This window comes from Artibeus jamaicensis, unplaced genomic scaffold (assembly GCF_021234435.1).
Source record: "Artibeus jamaicensis isolate MK-2021 breed Jamaican fruit bat unplaced genomic scaffold, CSHL_Jam_final scaffold_1964, whole genome shotgun sequence".
NCBI classification, from domain to species: domain Eukaryota; kingdom Metazoa; phylum Chordata; class Mammalia; order Chiroptera; family Phyllostomidae; genus Artibeus; species Artibeus jamaicensis.
The window spans coordinates 42874445-42892791 of NW_026522030.1; the positions used below are offsets into that span (position 1 = coordinate 42874445).

The 18347-nt window shown below is 42.4% G+C and overlaps 1 protein-coding gene across 1 annotated transcript in view; it reads left to right on the top strand.

Annotated features, from left to right (window-relative positions):
* The window catches only part of SLC1A1 (solute carrier family 1 member 1), a 68852-nt gene that overhangs the window by 21404 nt on the left and 29101 nt on the right, over positions 1–18347 (top strand). Inside the window, exon 2 of the mRNA XM_053656112.1 lies at positions 10094–10234. Coding sequence (XP_053512087.1) covers positions 10094–10234 — 141 coding nt within the window. The remainder of the gene's footprint in view (positions 1–10093; positions 10235–18347) is intronic.

Consider the following 18347-nt stretch of genomic DNA (forward strand, 5'->3'; position numbering starts at 1 on the left):
GCCAGTAGAATCAGTAGAACTTGGGACACGGAGTCATCTGGAGTGTCCCCAAAGTGTACCCAGGCTGCTTTAACATCTCAGCTGTGTCACTTATTTCCTGTGGGGCCTCAGTCAAGTTACTTCACTTCCTAGTGCCTCAGTTTCTCACCTGAAAATGAACCTACCTCATAAAGTTGTTGTGAGGATCAGAGTTAATTATGCTTAGACCAGTGCCTGATACATAGTCTACACAGCCGTCCAAAACTGTTGGCAGTGATAACACAATTTAGGGGGATAGGGAACTCTTCCAGATATCGATTTGTGCGCCCAGACCTAGTGGCTTAACATAACAGGGATCATATCATCGTGTCATATCAACCCTTATGGTTCTGAGAGTTGCCTGGCTCAGGAAGGCAGTTCTCCCTTGGTTCCCTTTTATTTTTACAGGGAGGCGGCTGCTGAGGCTGGAAGTAAATAAATACCTATGACCTGCTCTTTTGCTGTCTGGAGGACTCGAACAGCGGGGCGGCTGGGGCTCCTCCGGCCTTTCTGTCTCTCTTTTTGACTTCCCCATGTGGTCTGTCCAACATGGCAACTTCAGGGTAGCTGGACTTTTGACAGGATACCTCAGGGCTTCACAGTGAGTGTCTCAAGAATAGAAACCATCAGAAGCTGGCCCTTTCTGACCTAGCCTTGAACTCCATGGAACCTCACTTTTGCTTCATTCTCTTTATTAAGGCCATCACAAAGGCCTACCCAGGTTTAAGGGAAGGGACAGGGACTTCACTTCCTGATGGGAGTGTCAAATAATGTGTGGACCAATTTTAAAATCACCAGGGTAACCCAGGAGGAAAAAGTCAAGAGGTCTTCTGAGAAAAGGAAAGCTGTGTTGAATTTTCTTATGTTGGGTAATATCCCAACATAAGAGGTGATATCCAGGCAGAGATTCCCTGAAGGCAACTGCACATCATCTGTTGAGTCTGGCACTTGAGAGACTGAATGAGGCAGGACACAGAGGTTGGAATACAAACTCCTTGGGAAACACCGACGTCACTGTGAAGGGGAATGTCCAGTGGTGGAGCGATGGAGCACTTACTCAGCCTGGCTGGGTTCCTCCAGACATCCCTGTGGTTTTACCCCTAGGCTGTTACAGTCAGAGAATTATTTCTCAGGGTCCCAGCATCCTCTTGGCAAAAGAGTTATCTTTCCAGCCAGAGTGGGCACTTGGCTGCCCACCTCAAGCATTCTCCCCCACATCTCCCTCCGTGCTGCAGGTTGTCAGAATCCCCTGCCCACTGCAGGCCAGACAGTGCATGCAGGGAGCACTGGGTTCTGATTGCTTCTGTCCCCCACCTTCCTCTAGCAGGTACTTTCTAAAGTAAAAGAGTACTTGAAGTTGTCGGGAAAGTTCCTTCCCTTCAGCCACCTGAAAATGTCCTTCGGAATTCAAGCCACGTTCTTGTAATTGGCCTTCCCTTCCAGATTGTGGTAGAGAACCGCATTGGTACCAGGGTTGGCCTGGTTTCTCCTTTGTGAACTGCCACCAGGGAAGAGAAGTCTCTGAAAGACCCAGCTCCAAATCAAGTGTTCCTGACTTCAGAGCTGAGCCCTTCACCCCAGCCTTCCTTCCAAAGGCACCAGTGTGAACTTAACCCTGAACAGGCTTGAACATCTGGACAGGGGAATACAATACACATCAGCTGGTTCCTGACCCACTGAGCACCAGTCTGGTGGATTTAGTTGGAGCAAACAGGTGAGATAAGACAGTGGGGACATGGGAGAATCAACATAGCTCTACGCGACCTCCTCTTCTCTGGGAAACCGATGATTTAATGAAGCACCGTCCTCATCTCATCAAACCCTTCCCTGACCCAGCTCATGGATCTGGGATTCTCATTGTCTTACCTTCTCTCTCTCCCATTCCTTTTACTCAACAACCCAGATTCTTAGTTTCTCTGTTAAAAGTTCAGACAACGAGGCCACCCTAGCCCACCAAGCCCATGTGGTAGTGCGGGGCTGGAACTGTGGGGACGCCCACAGATCCTGGGGGCCCGGGTCTGTTACTACTGCCCGAACTCCTTGCCTTGGACACTTGGCAATCTTTGATGTAAATGGTGAAAATAATTACGATGCATTTAAAATCCATATTTAAGAATGGATTTGGTCCCTCCTTTTGATTTTAGGCAAGGCGACCAAGGAGTTCTTACTCCCTAGGGGGGGGTGTGGAAAGCTTTTCCCCATTGCCTATCAGTGCAGGGTCGGTGGCCTCTTTTGGGTGGAGCAGCCAGTGGTCCCATGCTGTCTCTCAATAAAGAGTGAAAATGAAAAATACCAGATCACTCTGCTCCCTCCGGCACCTTTCAACTCTTGTCTCAAGGCGGAATCCACAGGGAAGGAGGAGGGAGAGGAAGAGAACTTTCTCACATTACACTTGATTCCCTGTCATCTTTATCCCAAGTCCCTGAGTCAGATAACATTCCTTCTTGCCTGGTGGAAAGAAGAAAGCACCAGGAGCCTGTTGTTTACTCTGTCCCGGGAGCTAGGAAAGAAAGCGCAAGCGGTCTCCCAAGTGCCAGCTGTATCTGACTGTCATCATATTTTCCCTATGCGGTCTGATTAGGATGCAGCGCCTTCCCACCGTGTCGCTAACACTGCTTTTTGTATAAGTGCTTGTTAGTTTGAAGACAGTTAAGAGCTGAGCTGAAATAAAACTTGAGCTTCTGCCTACTCTAAATACTAGAAGTTTCTGTTCAGCACTCCACTGGGAGTATGTCTTCAGGTCTCCAAATTTTCCACCATTAATCTCTATAATTTGAATGGTATTTGTGAGTGTGGAAACGACTAAGAATGAGATCAATACGATATAAAGTAAGAAGAATGTAAGACATTGGTGCAGCTCACAAAGGACTTCCTACATACATTTTTCTCATTTGCTTCCCACATTTCTGAGATAAACTTCGTTGAAGTTTTTAGATGAAACAACCAAACACAAAAGCATTTAAATGGCATCTAAAGTATGTGGTAGAAGTGGAAGTAGAATCCAGAGTCCTGGCTCCTTGTTCCACTCTATGCCCCTGCTTGGCGTTTCCTTACACCAGGGTATAGTTTTGAAAGCTGTTTTTCCTCCCCTTTTGCTGCTGCTATGATCGCATGTTATTTCATCATAGATAAAACTTACTGGGCCTTCCTGTGGGAAACGGGTGGGGCTGAATCCTTTGCATTCATTATAACCACGAAACACACCCAGAGCCCACTTTTGTCGAACACAAACAACGTGGTACCTGTGGATGCGTAGAGGCATATGCAGAAACCGGTTAGAGCCTTCCCAGGCCAGACCGGGCTTTTCACTGCAGGCGGCAGACAGAGAGGGATGGACGACGGGGTGTTAACCACCCCTGCTACCGACAGCACGTGCAAACCACACTCCTCCTTGACCGCAGACAGACCCGCCAGCCGCAGATCCATGAAGGAAGGCATTTATTATTGCAGTAATGACAAAACTGTATTCTCGTTTTAAACTCCGCCCCCCCCAGTCCTCAAGCGCTTGGTACAGTCCGTGGCATATAGTTGGATGTTAACAAGTGTTGGTTTGTTATTGCTTTCTCTTGAATTTATGTACTATAAAGAAAGTGTATATATAACATGCTTTCCTCCCTTGAATGTGAAAATGTACAATAGCTAAACCCTCTACATCCTCTTTTGAACCTGTCCCCTTGGGTTGTTAGGAAAATCAGCAACATGCAGCAAAAACTTGAAGATGTTTAACAGTTGGGTGGTGGTCAAGACATATGTCCATCCAGAGTCGCATTATCCAGCATTTTAAAAGATGAGGATGTGTAATGAAATATTTATTATATGATATTAAATGAAAAGTACTAAAAACAAGACAAAAACCCTTACATGCCATAACATGGGTGAGCTTTGAAAACATTATGCTAAGTGAAAGAACCAGACAAATACACCACGGGATCAATCAGGATTCTCCAGCGAGACAGAATCTCTACATACATACCTCTACAGGAGATTTCTTTATTTATTTATCCCTACCCAAGGATATCTTTATTGACTTTAGAAACAAATGAAGGGAGGGAGAGAGAAACATTGATTAATCGTCTCCCGTACACACCCCAACCAGGGATTGAACCCACAGCCCAGGCGTGTGCCCTGACCGGGAACTGAACCCTCAACCTTTTGGTCTAGAGGATGATGCTTCAACCAACTGAGCAACCTGGCCAGGGCTACATGAGACTTATTTTAAGGAGTTGGCTTACACAGTCGTGGGGGCTGGCCCGTGTGAAACCCAGAGGGCAGGCAGGCTGCACCCAGGCGGGAGTTGCTACTGCAGTCTCAGGCCAGAATCCCTTCTCCAGGAAAACTGTTTTCCCTGTTAAAGCCTTCAGCTGATCAGAGGAGGCCACCTAGATCATCAAGGGGTAACCTTCTTTATTTCAAGTCAACTAATTGTGGATGTTAACCACAATAGTACTATAGCCTAGCCAAGTTGACCCATAAGACTAACCATTATAGCCTCATATTGTATGACTGCATTTATATGAAACATCCAAAATAGTCAATAGTCAAACCCGTAGAGACAGATAGCAGATCAAGTTGCCAGGGTGGTGGGGAGGAGGAGGAATGGGAAGTGACTGCTCGCTGATAAGGGAATTTCTTCTTGGGATAATGGAAGTGTTCTGGAATTATTAATACATAGTGGTGACAGTTGCACAACATTGTGAATCTACTAAAAACCATTCATTGTACACTTTAAAAATAGTTAATTTTATGTTATGTAAATTTTATCTCAACAAATTGCCCCCAAGCCTTAAAATTATATAGCCATTAAAAATAACAAAAGATAAAATACAAGAAAAATTTATTTGAAGTACTTAACACAGATTCTGACATATGGGGGGGAACCCTCAAAAAAATGGAATTACCTGCTGGAGGGTAGGCCCCTTGTAGTACAGGCTTCCCCCACTAGGTGAGTGTTTTAGGAACCTATCTGTATCAGTGTGCCAACTGGCGTTGTTGTGAGAGGCTGCGTTTGGCTTCAGTGAAAAAAAATTTAACGCATTTGCCGCTCTCATAATGGGTGATTTACGAGTGCACTGCCCACACTGTGCTGAGTGTTCAGCAGTTTTTGACTAAAAACAGCATGACCCTCATGTCCCACCCTCCCTGTTCACCTGACCTCAACCTAAACAACTTTTTTTGTTTGTTTTCCCAATGAAAAGTCCTCAGAGGGAAATGCTTTGCTGATGTGGAAGAGGTGAAACAAAAAACAGCAGAAGCACTAAAAAGCATCAAAATCAAATTCAAAAACTGTTTTGAGTAGTGGGAAAAAAGTCTCAATAGGTTTATTTCATCAAAAGGAGAGTACTTTGAAGGTGAATGAAGTTTAAACACATAAGAATAAATACACAATTACTATTTATAAATTCTGGGCTTTTTGGGTCCCCCACCCCCTATATAGCATATACTCAATAATTGTTAAACATTTTATTTAGATTAACTGCAATAGTAGATGAAAAAATGAAAACTATTTCACCTTACATATACGTATTTGAGTTGGTGAGGTTGTGGGTGAATTTTTGCATTTATTATTCCCATTAGAGCTGTGTTAATATTGCGTGTGCAGTAAATACATTTATAAGGTTTTAGAAATAGAAGCTGTACTGACTCTGAAGCATCTGTTTTTGAGCCAAAGTTCAAGTAAAAGCTACTCAGCTCTAAAGAAAAAGATGAGAAGAGGGACAGATACATTGCACTGGAAGGACCGGACGGAGAAGTCATCTCTCCATCTAGTCAGTGTGTACACATTTGGTGTGTACACACAGTCATTTGTTAGTAACTCCATTCATTCTGTACTGTTTATTTTCTGGTCATCAGGATTAACCTTAGATTAGCTCCTGCAGGTGAAAAAGCACATTCTTAATATGCTTAATAGTGTTTAGCGTAGTAGTATGGCTCGATAACTATTTCAGTGATCGTTAAAAATATTGTTTTCTCTGCCAGTAATTCTTGTTAATTAATCCAAAATCAACCTGCATATCAGAGAACTATTCTAGGACTTTGATTAAAAAAATCACAGAAGATTTTAATCTCTTCTCTGCAAATATTCTAAAACAGGAACAACGCTGTTTTCATAAATATGAATCAAATGCAATTCAACTACTATCACTGGATTAAATTTTTATAACTATTAAATAACACACATAATACCTAAGAACAAAAGCTGGGTAGGTACGGCTTGGAGGATGGGAGGGGGATAAAATGGAAAATGAGTGAAGGAGTGGATAGGTTCATGTAATTGGCTCTTTTTATTTATTTTGATTTTCATATTTATTTCTCAAATAATTTTTTCATAAACTTAGTGGGGAACAAAATCATCCACTGTCTCCAAGATAAGGCTGCTGAACTAGCAGTTGTTTGAGACAATGTGGACATGAAGACGTGACACTCCTCTTTTAAGCTTAAATTTATGCACATGAACCTAAAGAAGAAATCTCTAGCTGAGATCTTAATTGCGTTCCTCCCTAGTTTCTCTTTTTCCTGTTTTGCCAGTGTACTGAACATTTAGTGTGGAAACTGGAGAAAACACAGCCAGCTCTTTAGGAGCGAATGAGCTGCTCCTATGATCCTACATTTCAAAGTTGAGGACACCAGGCTCAGAGATGATCACAGCGTTTTAGGCATAGGAGGGGCCTTTGAAGGCGCCTGGTCCAGCCCTTTCACCCCTACCTCTAATCCCAGCTCTTGACTATTGGGAAAGATTAAAGTTATGGCCCAGGTACACACCTTAGAGGTGGTGGAGGCAGAACTGGAGCCTGTCCTTCTGACACCATGTTCTTCCCAATCTGCCTCAGTACCTGCTTGGGATCTTGCCCAGGTGCAGAAAGGCAGCCTGGGAATGAGCTCCTGGTATTTTCGGGGGCTGCAGAGGTCTAGGTAACTGTTTTACCTCCAGACTTCCCTGTGGGTCCTGCTGCAGGACTCCGCAGAGCTATTTCATTCAGGGATGGCCCACCAGGTGAGTCTGACCTGTGCGACCCCAGGGCACATATTCCCGCATGCTGCCTTTTGCTTTGAAGGCCTCTCCACGCTCCTTAATCCAGACCAGGGTTCTGTCTCTGGAAAAGGGTAGGGAAGGATTGTGCCCTGCAAAATCCTGACTTCATCTTGGAACCTGAAAAATCTTTCAGTGATTTTTCTTATCCCACATCCAGTTTTTCCAAACTTGTTTGAGACCAAACAAAAGCACACCCATTTCCTAGGTATAACGGCTGGCCGAGGTCATTTGCCGGCTATGTTTTGTACTTGAGGGTCCCAGGGATGGCCTGTGGGGCTCAGAGTGAAGCTCCCGACTGCTTTTCCAGGTTTTGTTCTTCCTTTCAGTTAAAAAAAAAAAAAAGAAAGAAATACTGGAATGCAATTTGTGATAACTCAAGAGCAAGCTTGAGAGAAAGCTTTCATTACTAAATACAGTAACCTATTTATAGTGCCTGTCACCTTTCATTGCTTTCAAATGACTCCTTGTGGTGACTCTTTTATCTCTGCCATAAAAACCCACATCTGGCCAAACGCCGAAAAAGCAAGCACATGTCGTTCTAACTGCCTGGCATTCGTTTGGGTGGAGGTGATTGGAAGCACAGTTAATTGTTAGTAATGTAAACCTCACGATCCGAGCGCTTTGGCTTCTTTGCTGCTCAACAGAGCGCTTTGTGGCTGGTTTTTGAGCACAGACACATCTCCTTTATTTTCGCGTACAGAGCTCTCTTTGACATACCAGCCAGAAATTTACTTAAAGCAACCTCAATAGTGTGAGAGAAAATGTGTTTGCTTTTTTTTTTTTTAAACCTGAGCATTACAGAGTATCCTTACCATATAATATAGGTATGTTCTATATAGAGCAGCAGAATGTAGGCAGTTTATTAAGTAGGAAGTGAGCATAAAAAGCTTTTTAAATTCACTTAAAATGTTTTTTAAATATCTTAATCACTCAGAAGTCTCTAATACTAGGTTTTGAAATATGAACCAAAAGGGATTGATAATACTTTTTCTGTCTGAGCTATAATTTTTTAACTTTTTAAAATTTTTCTTTTTCTTTTTTTTTTAAAGATTTTAATTTATTTATCTTTAGAGGGGAATAAGAAGGGGAGAGAAACATCAATGTATGGTTGCCTTTAGTGCATCCCCTGCTGGAAATTTGCCTGCAGGGAACTGGCCTGCAACCCAGGCATGTGCCCTGACTGGGAATTGAATCGCGATCCTCTGGTTCGCAGGCCTGTGCTCAATCCACTGAGCTACACCAGCCAGGGCTAAATTTTATTTTTCAATGACAGTTTACAGTCAATATTATTTTGTATTAGTTTTGGGCATACAGTATAGTGGCATGAACTATTTGTTTTATTTTTATTTTTAAATTTGTTTTATTTACTTATTTTTTATTGTTGTTCAAGTATAGTTGTCTGCATTTTCCCCCCACCGCTCCCCCCATGCTGGCCCTCCCCACCGCCCTCCCCTGGTCCCACCCCCCCTTGGTTTTATCCATGGGGAGAGGCTATGATCCTGGCTTTTCTACAGTTTAAGAAATGTTTATGTGTATTTCTTTGGTCCCCCCAAAATTTTAAGTGTCTGATTAGAAATTTAGTAATGTGCCCTGGCTGGTATAGCTCAGTGGGTTGAGCGGGGGCCTGCATACTAGAGAACTGCGGTTCGATTCCCAGTCAGGGAACATGCCTGGGTTGCTGGCCAGTTCCCAGCAGGGGACGCACGAGCGGCAACCATACATTGATATTTCTCTCCCTCTCTCCTTCCCTTCCCCTCTAAAGATAAATAAATTTTAAAAAATTTAAAAAAAAGAAATTTAGTAATGCATGCACAAAAGAAAGAGGTCAGGCAAAAGTAAAATATATGGGAATATAAAATTAAGATAAGTATAAGGTTACTATGCAAATGTATCTTGTGAGGTTCAACTATTTATTTATTTGAATATAATAACCATGGGAAGTATACCTGAATGCTTCTACTAATAACCATGGGAAGTATACCTGAATTTAAATGAAAATTCTAGTATTGATTATAATTCACATCTCTCTTCATTGCCCTAAAACTCTTAACTGTGCCCACACAACTCTGAACTTTCAGAGTTGTGAATGGGCAACAGCCTCCACGAATCCGCCTGCCCTTGTGCCATTTTACTTACGATTACGTGTCATCTTCAGTGGCTGGTTTAAAAAGAAGGGGTTGGGAATGGGGGTGTGTGAGGAGTGGGATAGCGCAGGGCAGTCGGATGTTATTAGAATCATTTGGAAGAGGATAAAGAAGACATATTTAAAATTTGTGATTTTGAGTTACAGAGTCACCCCAGTGGAAGGGTTCCCTATAGACAGCTTGTGAAGGCGAGCTTTCCGAGAGTGTGCAATGTTTCTTGGAATGGAACGTTCCCCTACTCACATAATTAGAAGCCTAAACGTCCAAGGTAGTACTCAAGACCAGAAACTTTTCAAAAAGTCTCTTGATCAGGCAAACTTGAGCATGTCATTTCTAGAAAGAACTGAAAAGAATGCAAAGCAATAGAGTTCAACAATATGGTAAATATATCAAACCAACTGAATCTTATGTTGCTGGTAAAATTAGAAAAGTTACATAAACAGAAGAGCTTTTTATAAAAATTATAAAAAGTAATATGATAAAACAGGAGAAAATGAAAATTGGTATGTAAACTATAAAATATATAAGATATCTAAGCTAGAAAAAGAATAAGGGTGGTGTATAAAAACAAAATAGTTATATTGGGTGGCTAACATAATTTATTTTCTCACAGTATATTTGCTGTTTTGTCATTATAATAGATACGATTGGAGGAAAATAAATGAAAACAAATTTTTCATGTGAAGAATATTTTTCACAGATTTACTATACAATGTGTGCTTTCTACTTATCACAATGTGATTTGATTTCTAAATCTAAACTTTACAGACTCATGGGAGATTCTCTGAACTGTTTCTCTTCATTAAAATTTGCATTTTAGGTGAGTCTTTTTCCATAGAAATGTATACAGGAGAACTCAGTCATTCTTTTTTTTTTTCTTTTCCATTTTTGTTTTACTTAGGGGTTGCCATAGGAGTCTTGGTTCGAGAATACAGCAAGCTCTCTAATCTGGAGAAGTTCTACTTCGCGTTTCCTGGAGAAATCCTAATGAGGATGCTGAAACTCATCATTTTGCCCTTGATCGTATCCAGCATGATCACAGGTACCCTGAGAAAACTCATGTTCCCTGCGATTATTTAAGGAGATTTCACTTAAGTTGTTCTTTTATAATTATGGGGAAAATCCAAATGTTTTTTGACGCATAACACATGCAGACACACACAATCCTTGCTTGGAAAGTGTATAATATTCACTTGAGTGGAAATACTGTATTATTCACAGAGTGACATTGCTTTGTGGCATTGCTCTGCCTGTAGTATTCTCCACCACAGATCAACTCTGCATTTGGCCAACATACTATAAAAACTACCCAGGGCACAGAAGTTTAAAAATCAAAAAAGGCAAGTTTTTTTCACTGAAACGTCAGCCAGTGTTCCCAGGTGAAATGTGGTTGTCAGTTTTCATTGTGTTTTCTGTAGGTCACTCATTTGTTCCTCAGTTGCAGCTGTCCTGCCCTTTGTCCTCTCAGCAGCTACCTTCAGGGTCTTCACCCCTTCTCCTCACCCACTTGCACTCCTCCACACAGCTCAGAACTTACAACATTCCTGCCCTGGAAATTGGCCCAGGCGCCAGCAGCCACATCCCGTGGGACAGGTTCAATTACAGGTTTGCACCATGTTTTAAAAGCTTAGTATACTAACATCTGAACTTGTGGCACAGTTGAATTTAGAAATGATTTTTCCCTAGTGATCATTATATTGCAGTTTCCCTTTAAAGAGCCAGCTCCTTTATGTAGATTGAGATTGAGATTGATTTGGTTTACAAAAATATTATTTGTCTGGGTCTGGTAAGCTGCTCTGTGCATTATCATAGTTTCTTGTACGTCTGAAAATAAGCAAAATGTGACTTGACAGTCTACTAGTGTTGTCAGCTTGAAACCCAAGTTTTTATATAAATATGCAGTTGGGACTTTTAAATTTTATTTTCCAATAACATTTTACATTCAGAATTATTCTGTATTAGTTTCAGGTATCCAGTGTAGTGGTTATGCAGTCGTATTGGGATTCTTGATATCCCTTCTTCTGGAATACTTTTCACTGCTGCTGCTGGACACCAGGGGCTGATCTGCAGACAGCACTGGGCGCTGTCAGGGCCTCTGCACTCAGCAGCCGCGTGGCTTCAGAAGCTGTAGATTGGGCCATTGAACTTTTCAAAGGCCAAACCAATCTGACTAGAATTCCTTGGGAGCCTTGTTCTTAAATGGTCTTGTTGTTTGCTTATTACAAACGCAAAGAGAGCTTTTAATTTTTTTATTTATGAATTTAATTATGTTTTGAGCTACTGGCTTCTTTTAGGCCCTGCATCTTGAGGGCCAAATCAGCAGACCGGTTGTTCGTACCATACAATGTTTGCTTATTTAAATTGAAATTATTGTAAGCATTTAAAATCTGGAAGATTTTGCCCTGACTGGTATGGTTCAGTGGGTGGGGTGTTGCTCCTCAAACCAAAGGGTCATCAGTTCAGTTCCCAATCTTAGCACATGCCTGGGTTGTGGGCCAGGTCCCCGATTGGGGACGTGTAAGAGGCAACTGATCATTGTTTCTCTTGCATATTGATGTTTCTGTCCCTCTCTCTGTCCCTTTCTCTCTCTAAAAAAATTAAGTAAAATCTTTTAAAAATTTTTGAAGATTTTATGTAAGCATCCAGATTTCTAGTTTCCTCTGAAAAAAATTAAGGTCAGAAAACAATGAACCTATGTTTCCACACACCAACAGTGGTTTGGAGCTCAAAGACAGCTATTCTATTTAGTTGGAGTAAATGCATTTGAGGATGCCACAGTCTCCACCACTCCCTATCGCCTAATATCTCATCCAATTTATATCAACATCTGGCCCCTGTAAGCACTGCTGTTACAACCCTTTAGTATTTTCTCAATATCAAAGACTCAATTTTTTTTCTCTTAGGCTCCTTTGAGAATATGATGAAAGTTTTGGACTATTTCCCAAGAAAAATGGCCATGGTTGTACATATATACTGTATTTTGCATGCAGTTACACAAAGTTTATAAACCACCTGATGATCAATACTATTTAAATCTAGTGTCTATAAAGGAAGGTGTGGAAGTTTGATCCAAAGTAGGCAGCAAATCGAAAACTCATGCAGTAAACCAGGTTTTAGAAGAAAAGGTTATACATGTATTGTATGATATTGGATGTTTGAAAACATTACTGCTCTTGGCAGTCAGCAGCTAGTCAGATGTTTGCAGTCTAGCTGTTTTGGTGCTACTTCAGCCTTGCACATATTCTAGGCAATGATTTACAACCTTCAGCATTCCCACCCACATAACCCAGCTGGGTTTTGTACCTATAGCATAGGTCTGGTAATTTCTACAATTATCCTTCACTAGAGCCCCAGCAATTAAACAAGCCTTAGAGAGCAGAGCCGCTACCACATCTTTGATGTGGAGCAGTAAAGTGGTCAAAAGTTCAAGGGTCACAAACAAAGCAGGATGGAACAGTGATGCCATGTTCATGTTTTAAATTGTCAGACTAAAAGGAAAAAGTAATAATACTAGTGTTGGCAAGGTTATGGGCTCAATCATACCTTTTTGGTTACCATATAAATCGAAGCAAGCTTTCTGGGGGGCAGTTTGAAAAATGTTCTGGTCTTTCCACTTAAAATTCTGCCTTGTGCTATCTGGCATGAAGAAATAATCAGACTTCCGCCAAGATGGAGGCGTAGGTGGAAGCACCTTGCATCCGCGCACAAGCAAATCTAAAAACAACAAAGTTTTAACGACAATAAACGCAAGCAAACCACACAGAAAATCGACAATACGGAGTCCGAAAACAACGAAATGCTCAGCTAAACCGGTAAGAGGGGCGAAGCCAGCAGCAGAGCGGGTTGGCCAAAAAGATCCCCAACTGGGGTGGTGCACAGGCATCCGAAGGCGCAGATCCCAGGTGTGGGCTAGCTACGGGCAGACACAGGGAAGAGGCGCGGCTCGCTGGCTGTGGTCAGTCGAGCATTTGCATGCAGATAAACCAGTGAAGAGGCGAGCATTGAGACCTCACGGCGCAGGGCGGCGGGCTCACACATATCCTCTCAGATAAACAGGTGGAGGCAAGTGGTGGGACGGACCGGGCGAGAGGAGAGGACCGCCATTGTTCCCTCTCTGACCCCGCCCCCACATACAGCATCACAAACCAGCAACCTGGGTGGCCCCGCCCTGGTAAACAACTAAGGCTCCGCTCCTTATACATAACAGGCACAAACAGATAAAAACATGGCTCAAGAACAACTCAGAGCCCCAGAGCCAATAAATCTAAGTGATGAAGAAATAGCAAAACTTTCAGATGCACAGTTCAAAACACTGGTGATCAGGACGCTCACAGAACTGGTTGATTTTAGTCACAAATTACAGGAACATATGAAGGCTAAACTAATTGAAATGAATGGTAATGCACAGGAAACCAATAGTAATGGAAAGGAAACTTGGACTCAAATCAAGGGAGCAGACCAGAAGGAAGGAAAAAATGACCAAACAGAAAATAATGGAGAAACAAGAATTCAAAAAAATGAGGAGAGGCTTAGGAACCTCCAGGACATCTTTAAACGTTCCAACATCTGAATTATAGCGGTACCAGAAGGTGAAGAGGAACAGTCATGAGTGGAAACCTTATTTGAACAAATAATAAAAGAGAACTTCCCCATTCTGGCAAAGGCAATAGACTTCCAGGAAATCCAGGAAGCTCAGAGAGTTCCAAAGAAGTTGGACCCAAGAAGGAACACACCAAGGCACATCATCATTACATTAGCCAAGATTAAAATGAAGGAGAGAATCCTAGAAGCAGCAAGAGCTAAGGGGACAGTCACCTACAAAGGAGTTCCCATCAGACTGTCAGCTGATTTCTCAAAAGAGACCTTACAGGCAAGAAGGGGCTGGAAAGAAGTATTCCAAGTTATGAAAACCAAAGACCTACATCCAAGATTGCTCTACCCAGCAAAGCTTTCATTTAAAATGGAAGGACAAATAAAGTGCTTCTTAGATAAGACCAAATTCAAGGAGTTCATCATCACCAAGCCCTTATTATATGAAATGTTAAAGGGACTTACCTAAGAAAAAGAAGATAAAAAAGATGAACAGTGAAAGGACAGCAAACTCACAGTTATCAACAACCACACCTAAAACAAAAGCAAATTAAGAGGACAGCTAGATCAGGAGCAGAACCATAGAAATGAAGATCACATGGAGGGTTAGCAACAGGGGAGTGGGAGAAGGAGAAGGGGGGAGAAGGTACAGAAAATAAGTAGCATAGACAGTAGATAGAAAATAGATAGGGGGAGGGTAAGAATAGTAGGGGAAGTACAGAATCTAAAGAACTTGAGACACGTGTTCATGAACTAAAGGGGGGGAGTGGTGGGGGAGGGGTGTGCAGGGTAGAGGGGAACGGAGGGGGGGAAATAGAACAAATGTAATGGCATAATCAATTAAAAAATTTAAAAATTTTTTTAAATTAAAAAAATCAGAGATATGCTCAAAGATTTAGGTGCAAGGGTGTTCATGGTAGCGTTTTCTATTAAAATAATGGTGATAAATTACAAGCAATCGAAATGGATGTTAATATTAGTTAACATCTGTTAATAGCTGTATGGAATCCTAACTCCAAAGTTAGGATTCCATACAGCTATTTAAAACCTTGTTTTGGAAACATAATTAATGAGATGTGGAAATGTTTCTTATATATATAAATATATAAAGTGGGAGCATTAAAGAGATTACATAATAGCATGCTATTTACAATCTAAATTTTATTAAAAGTCGAAATCAAAACCAAACCATTAACAATGGTTAGATCTGCACAGTAAGAAAACTTGATTCCTTGGGCTTTCTTTACATTTTTAAGGGAAACACATTATTTTTGTTTGTTTTGTTTAGTATTTTCTTTTCTTTTTTTATAAAAGAAAGAAGTGAGTGGGATGGATCCTGCGTGGTACTCCTCCAGCCTTGCCTCTGGTAGTTTCCCCGCCCCTGCTCCCCAGCTCCGCCAGGTCCCTGCACCTCCACGCCACCTAACCTGGTGTGCGGTCCTTCCCAAACCCTGCAGTGGAGCTCAGCCTACCCACCCTGCACAGCCAGGAGGGTAAAGCAGAAGTTAGAAAAGACACAGAATGAGCCATTTTCACATTTCAAAATCCTTTGTAAGTCCAACAGATCAGTAGCTTGTTTTATACATTAACTGGGCCAGTAGAGGATGCATTTTGGAAGCTGGAGAGAGTTGAATGAGCAAGCCTTAGGATACAAAAACTAAAGAGAGAGACAGCAAAAATTGAGACCCGAGACTAAAAATCTGAGCTTCTGCATAAAGGAGATGCTCTTGCCAGACTAACAAGTAGGGAAAAAAGCCCTCTGCCATCAAAGCCTCTGCTGACATAAAAATACTTCCTTTATAGCTATTTTTTGTTCAAACAAGAAGAATCCCTCTTCGTGTGGTGTTACATAAGAATAAGATGTCATGTTAATCAGGGAAATTTGAATATAGACTGGCTATTAGATGGTGCCAGGAAATTGTTGATAAGTGTGTTAGTGGTGATAATGATATTAGTTATGTAAGAAAATGTCCCTATTTTTTAATGCATACAGGATTTTGTAGAGATGAAACGACTGTTGGAATTCACCTTAAAACGAGAGAAGGCATAGTAGACAGAATCTCAGTGCATTTGTACAGTGCAGGCACTCACAGAATTTTACCCATAATTTATATCAGCGACACATGTGTGCCATGCACGATGCGGGCCCTGTTACCATTTAGGTTCGAAAGCTATATTTATGACAAACCATGAGGGAAATAGTAGGAGAAATAGCTTATGAACCGGTCTGAGAATTGTAGCTCTGGAAAATCCTGGTCCAGGTCTCACCAGCCAGTGAGTGTACATTCAGGTCTCATTTTCTTTCATACCAAACTTATGATGACTTGAGCCTCCTGTGACAAGCTCGGGAATGGAATAGCCCCTCAGCTCCCCCATCCAGAAGTTCCCAGAGCATCCTTCCAGGGTGTTGTGCTCAGGGGGGAGGTACCCATCTCTTCCACTCCAGCCGCTTTGCCACAGGCCACACTGGGCCAGAAGTGCTCCGCTGGGCACAGCTGCCGCCCCTGGTGTCTCCTGTGGCTGCTGCCACCCCTCAGATCCTGAGGAACTCCCCACTTTGCTTCTCCAGCTAAACATAGGAATGAGAATTTAAATCTTCATAGCACAGCTGTGACTAGGCTGCCATTTGGCACAACGTTTTATGAAACATTGAGGGATAAAAGCAGATACAACATCAACAGCAATATCAAGCTGCTCCCCGAAGGGGCACTTCCCAGAGCCCGGAGATCCCTTAAGAGGGCTGCCCCTCTGCTTGGCTGTCCCTGCCTCTGTGAGTCTGGGGCCAGCGTATTCTTCTACACGAAGATGTTCTTGGCAGAGCTGCACCCCAGACCCAGTGCTAGATTTTAAGAGCAAAAAACTCCATCCTGTCTTGGCACAGGAGCAACCTCTTCCTGCAGTGATCGCCATTGTGGAATATCCGCTTCAGAGGAAACCCCCATCACAGCCCCAAAGGAATGGCTTTGCCCGGCGGGCCCCATCAGGAGACCCATCAGCACGAATACCATTAGTGCCATCTGGGTATGGCATACCCACCCAACGTGGAGGCCTTGGACTCTGTCTGGTTTAGGCTGTGCCCAGTCTGTGCTGCTTCCTGTGTGTGGTTCCCCCTCCAGAGCAGGATGCTCATTCCCACCCGCAGCTGTGGTATCTTACTCTGGATTCCCTACAAATGCTGGCTCATCAAGAACCAACACCAGTTTGCAGCTCCATGCATTCCAAGTTTAACCTAGCCAAGAAAACTCCTATACCTCCATCTCAAGCCACAGAGTTATTGGTCCTAACACTGAAGGCTTCGATAAAAACTTTCGTGATGTTTGTCAGTGACTCCCCAGTTTCCACAGGGCACTGCCTGGGTAATGGAGTTACCTTTGTGGGGACTGTATCCAAAGATGAATTGAGACTCCACTATGAAAAAATATTTTTTCATTGCTCCCAACTTTTAAATGTTACTCCAACTTCCGCATCAGGATTTCAAAATTTGTAGGGCTTGATCCCATCTCTCGGGGCAGAGGTTTTCTACTACATTTTAATGAAAAAAATTAAAGGCTTAGATATAAACAGTAGTTATTAAACAGTCAGATAGAGAATAACTTTGTGAGTCAATTTCTTTTCAAATGGGAGTATGCAAGCTTATCTTATAAAGGGTTAGACAGTGAATATTTTGGGCTTGTCAGGCCACAGGGTCTCTATTCAACCACCCAATGGGCTGTCACAGAAGAGCAGCCACAGACAATGGGGAAATGACTGCAGCATAGCTCTGTGCCAGCAAAACATTTGCTTACAAAAGAATGGGAGGCCAGCTGGGTGCTGATCCCTGCCGAGATGAAAGATTAGATTCTGACTCTCAAGATACTGTCTAGTTGATGTGGGATCCAGGTGACAAAACAAACCAACACTGAGCAAATACAGGCATACCAAGCAATGAGTGTAGAGGCCCTGCTGAGACCCTGAAGGGCGCAGGGATGGGGCATGATGAAGTGAAGTCAGTCTAGGCTTTTGGAGACTCCTGTTTTTACATTTGAGCTCTGCCGATGACACACTTGGATTACTTGGACTGGGGGTGGCATTTTTTAAAAATATATGTATTCATTAACCTATAAGCATCTGCATGCCTGGAAACTGGCCCACAATCCTGTATTGGAAAGAACTGTGCCATATACCTCCCTGAAAAGGGGTTCATTTTATTCAGCAAACACTTTTAACCCTTATTGTGTAAAAACAGACCAATAGAAAAACATCCAGGAGAGGCTGAGGTTTCTGCCACCCACCTGGTGGTGGACCCCAGGTCTCCTGCCAGCCAGGTCTGTCCATGAGTCCCTTCTTAGGCAAAAAGGTGTAAGAGTAGAAAATCAATACATCACTTGGTTGTACAGCTCACTGTTAGGTAGCTACGAGCATTTAATGTCAACTTCAGCCGTGGGGGAAGGTATGCGTGCTTTTCTTGAAACATTGGTGGTTTTTTATACAATTAGGTCTCTATGAAAATTGCCATTTCAAAATGGCTTATAAACTTAAGACTCCATGCTGGAGCCTAAGATTACAAAGGCTGAGAATGAACACCT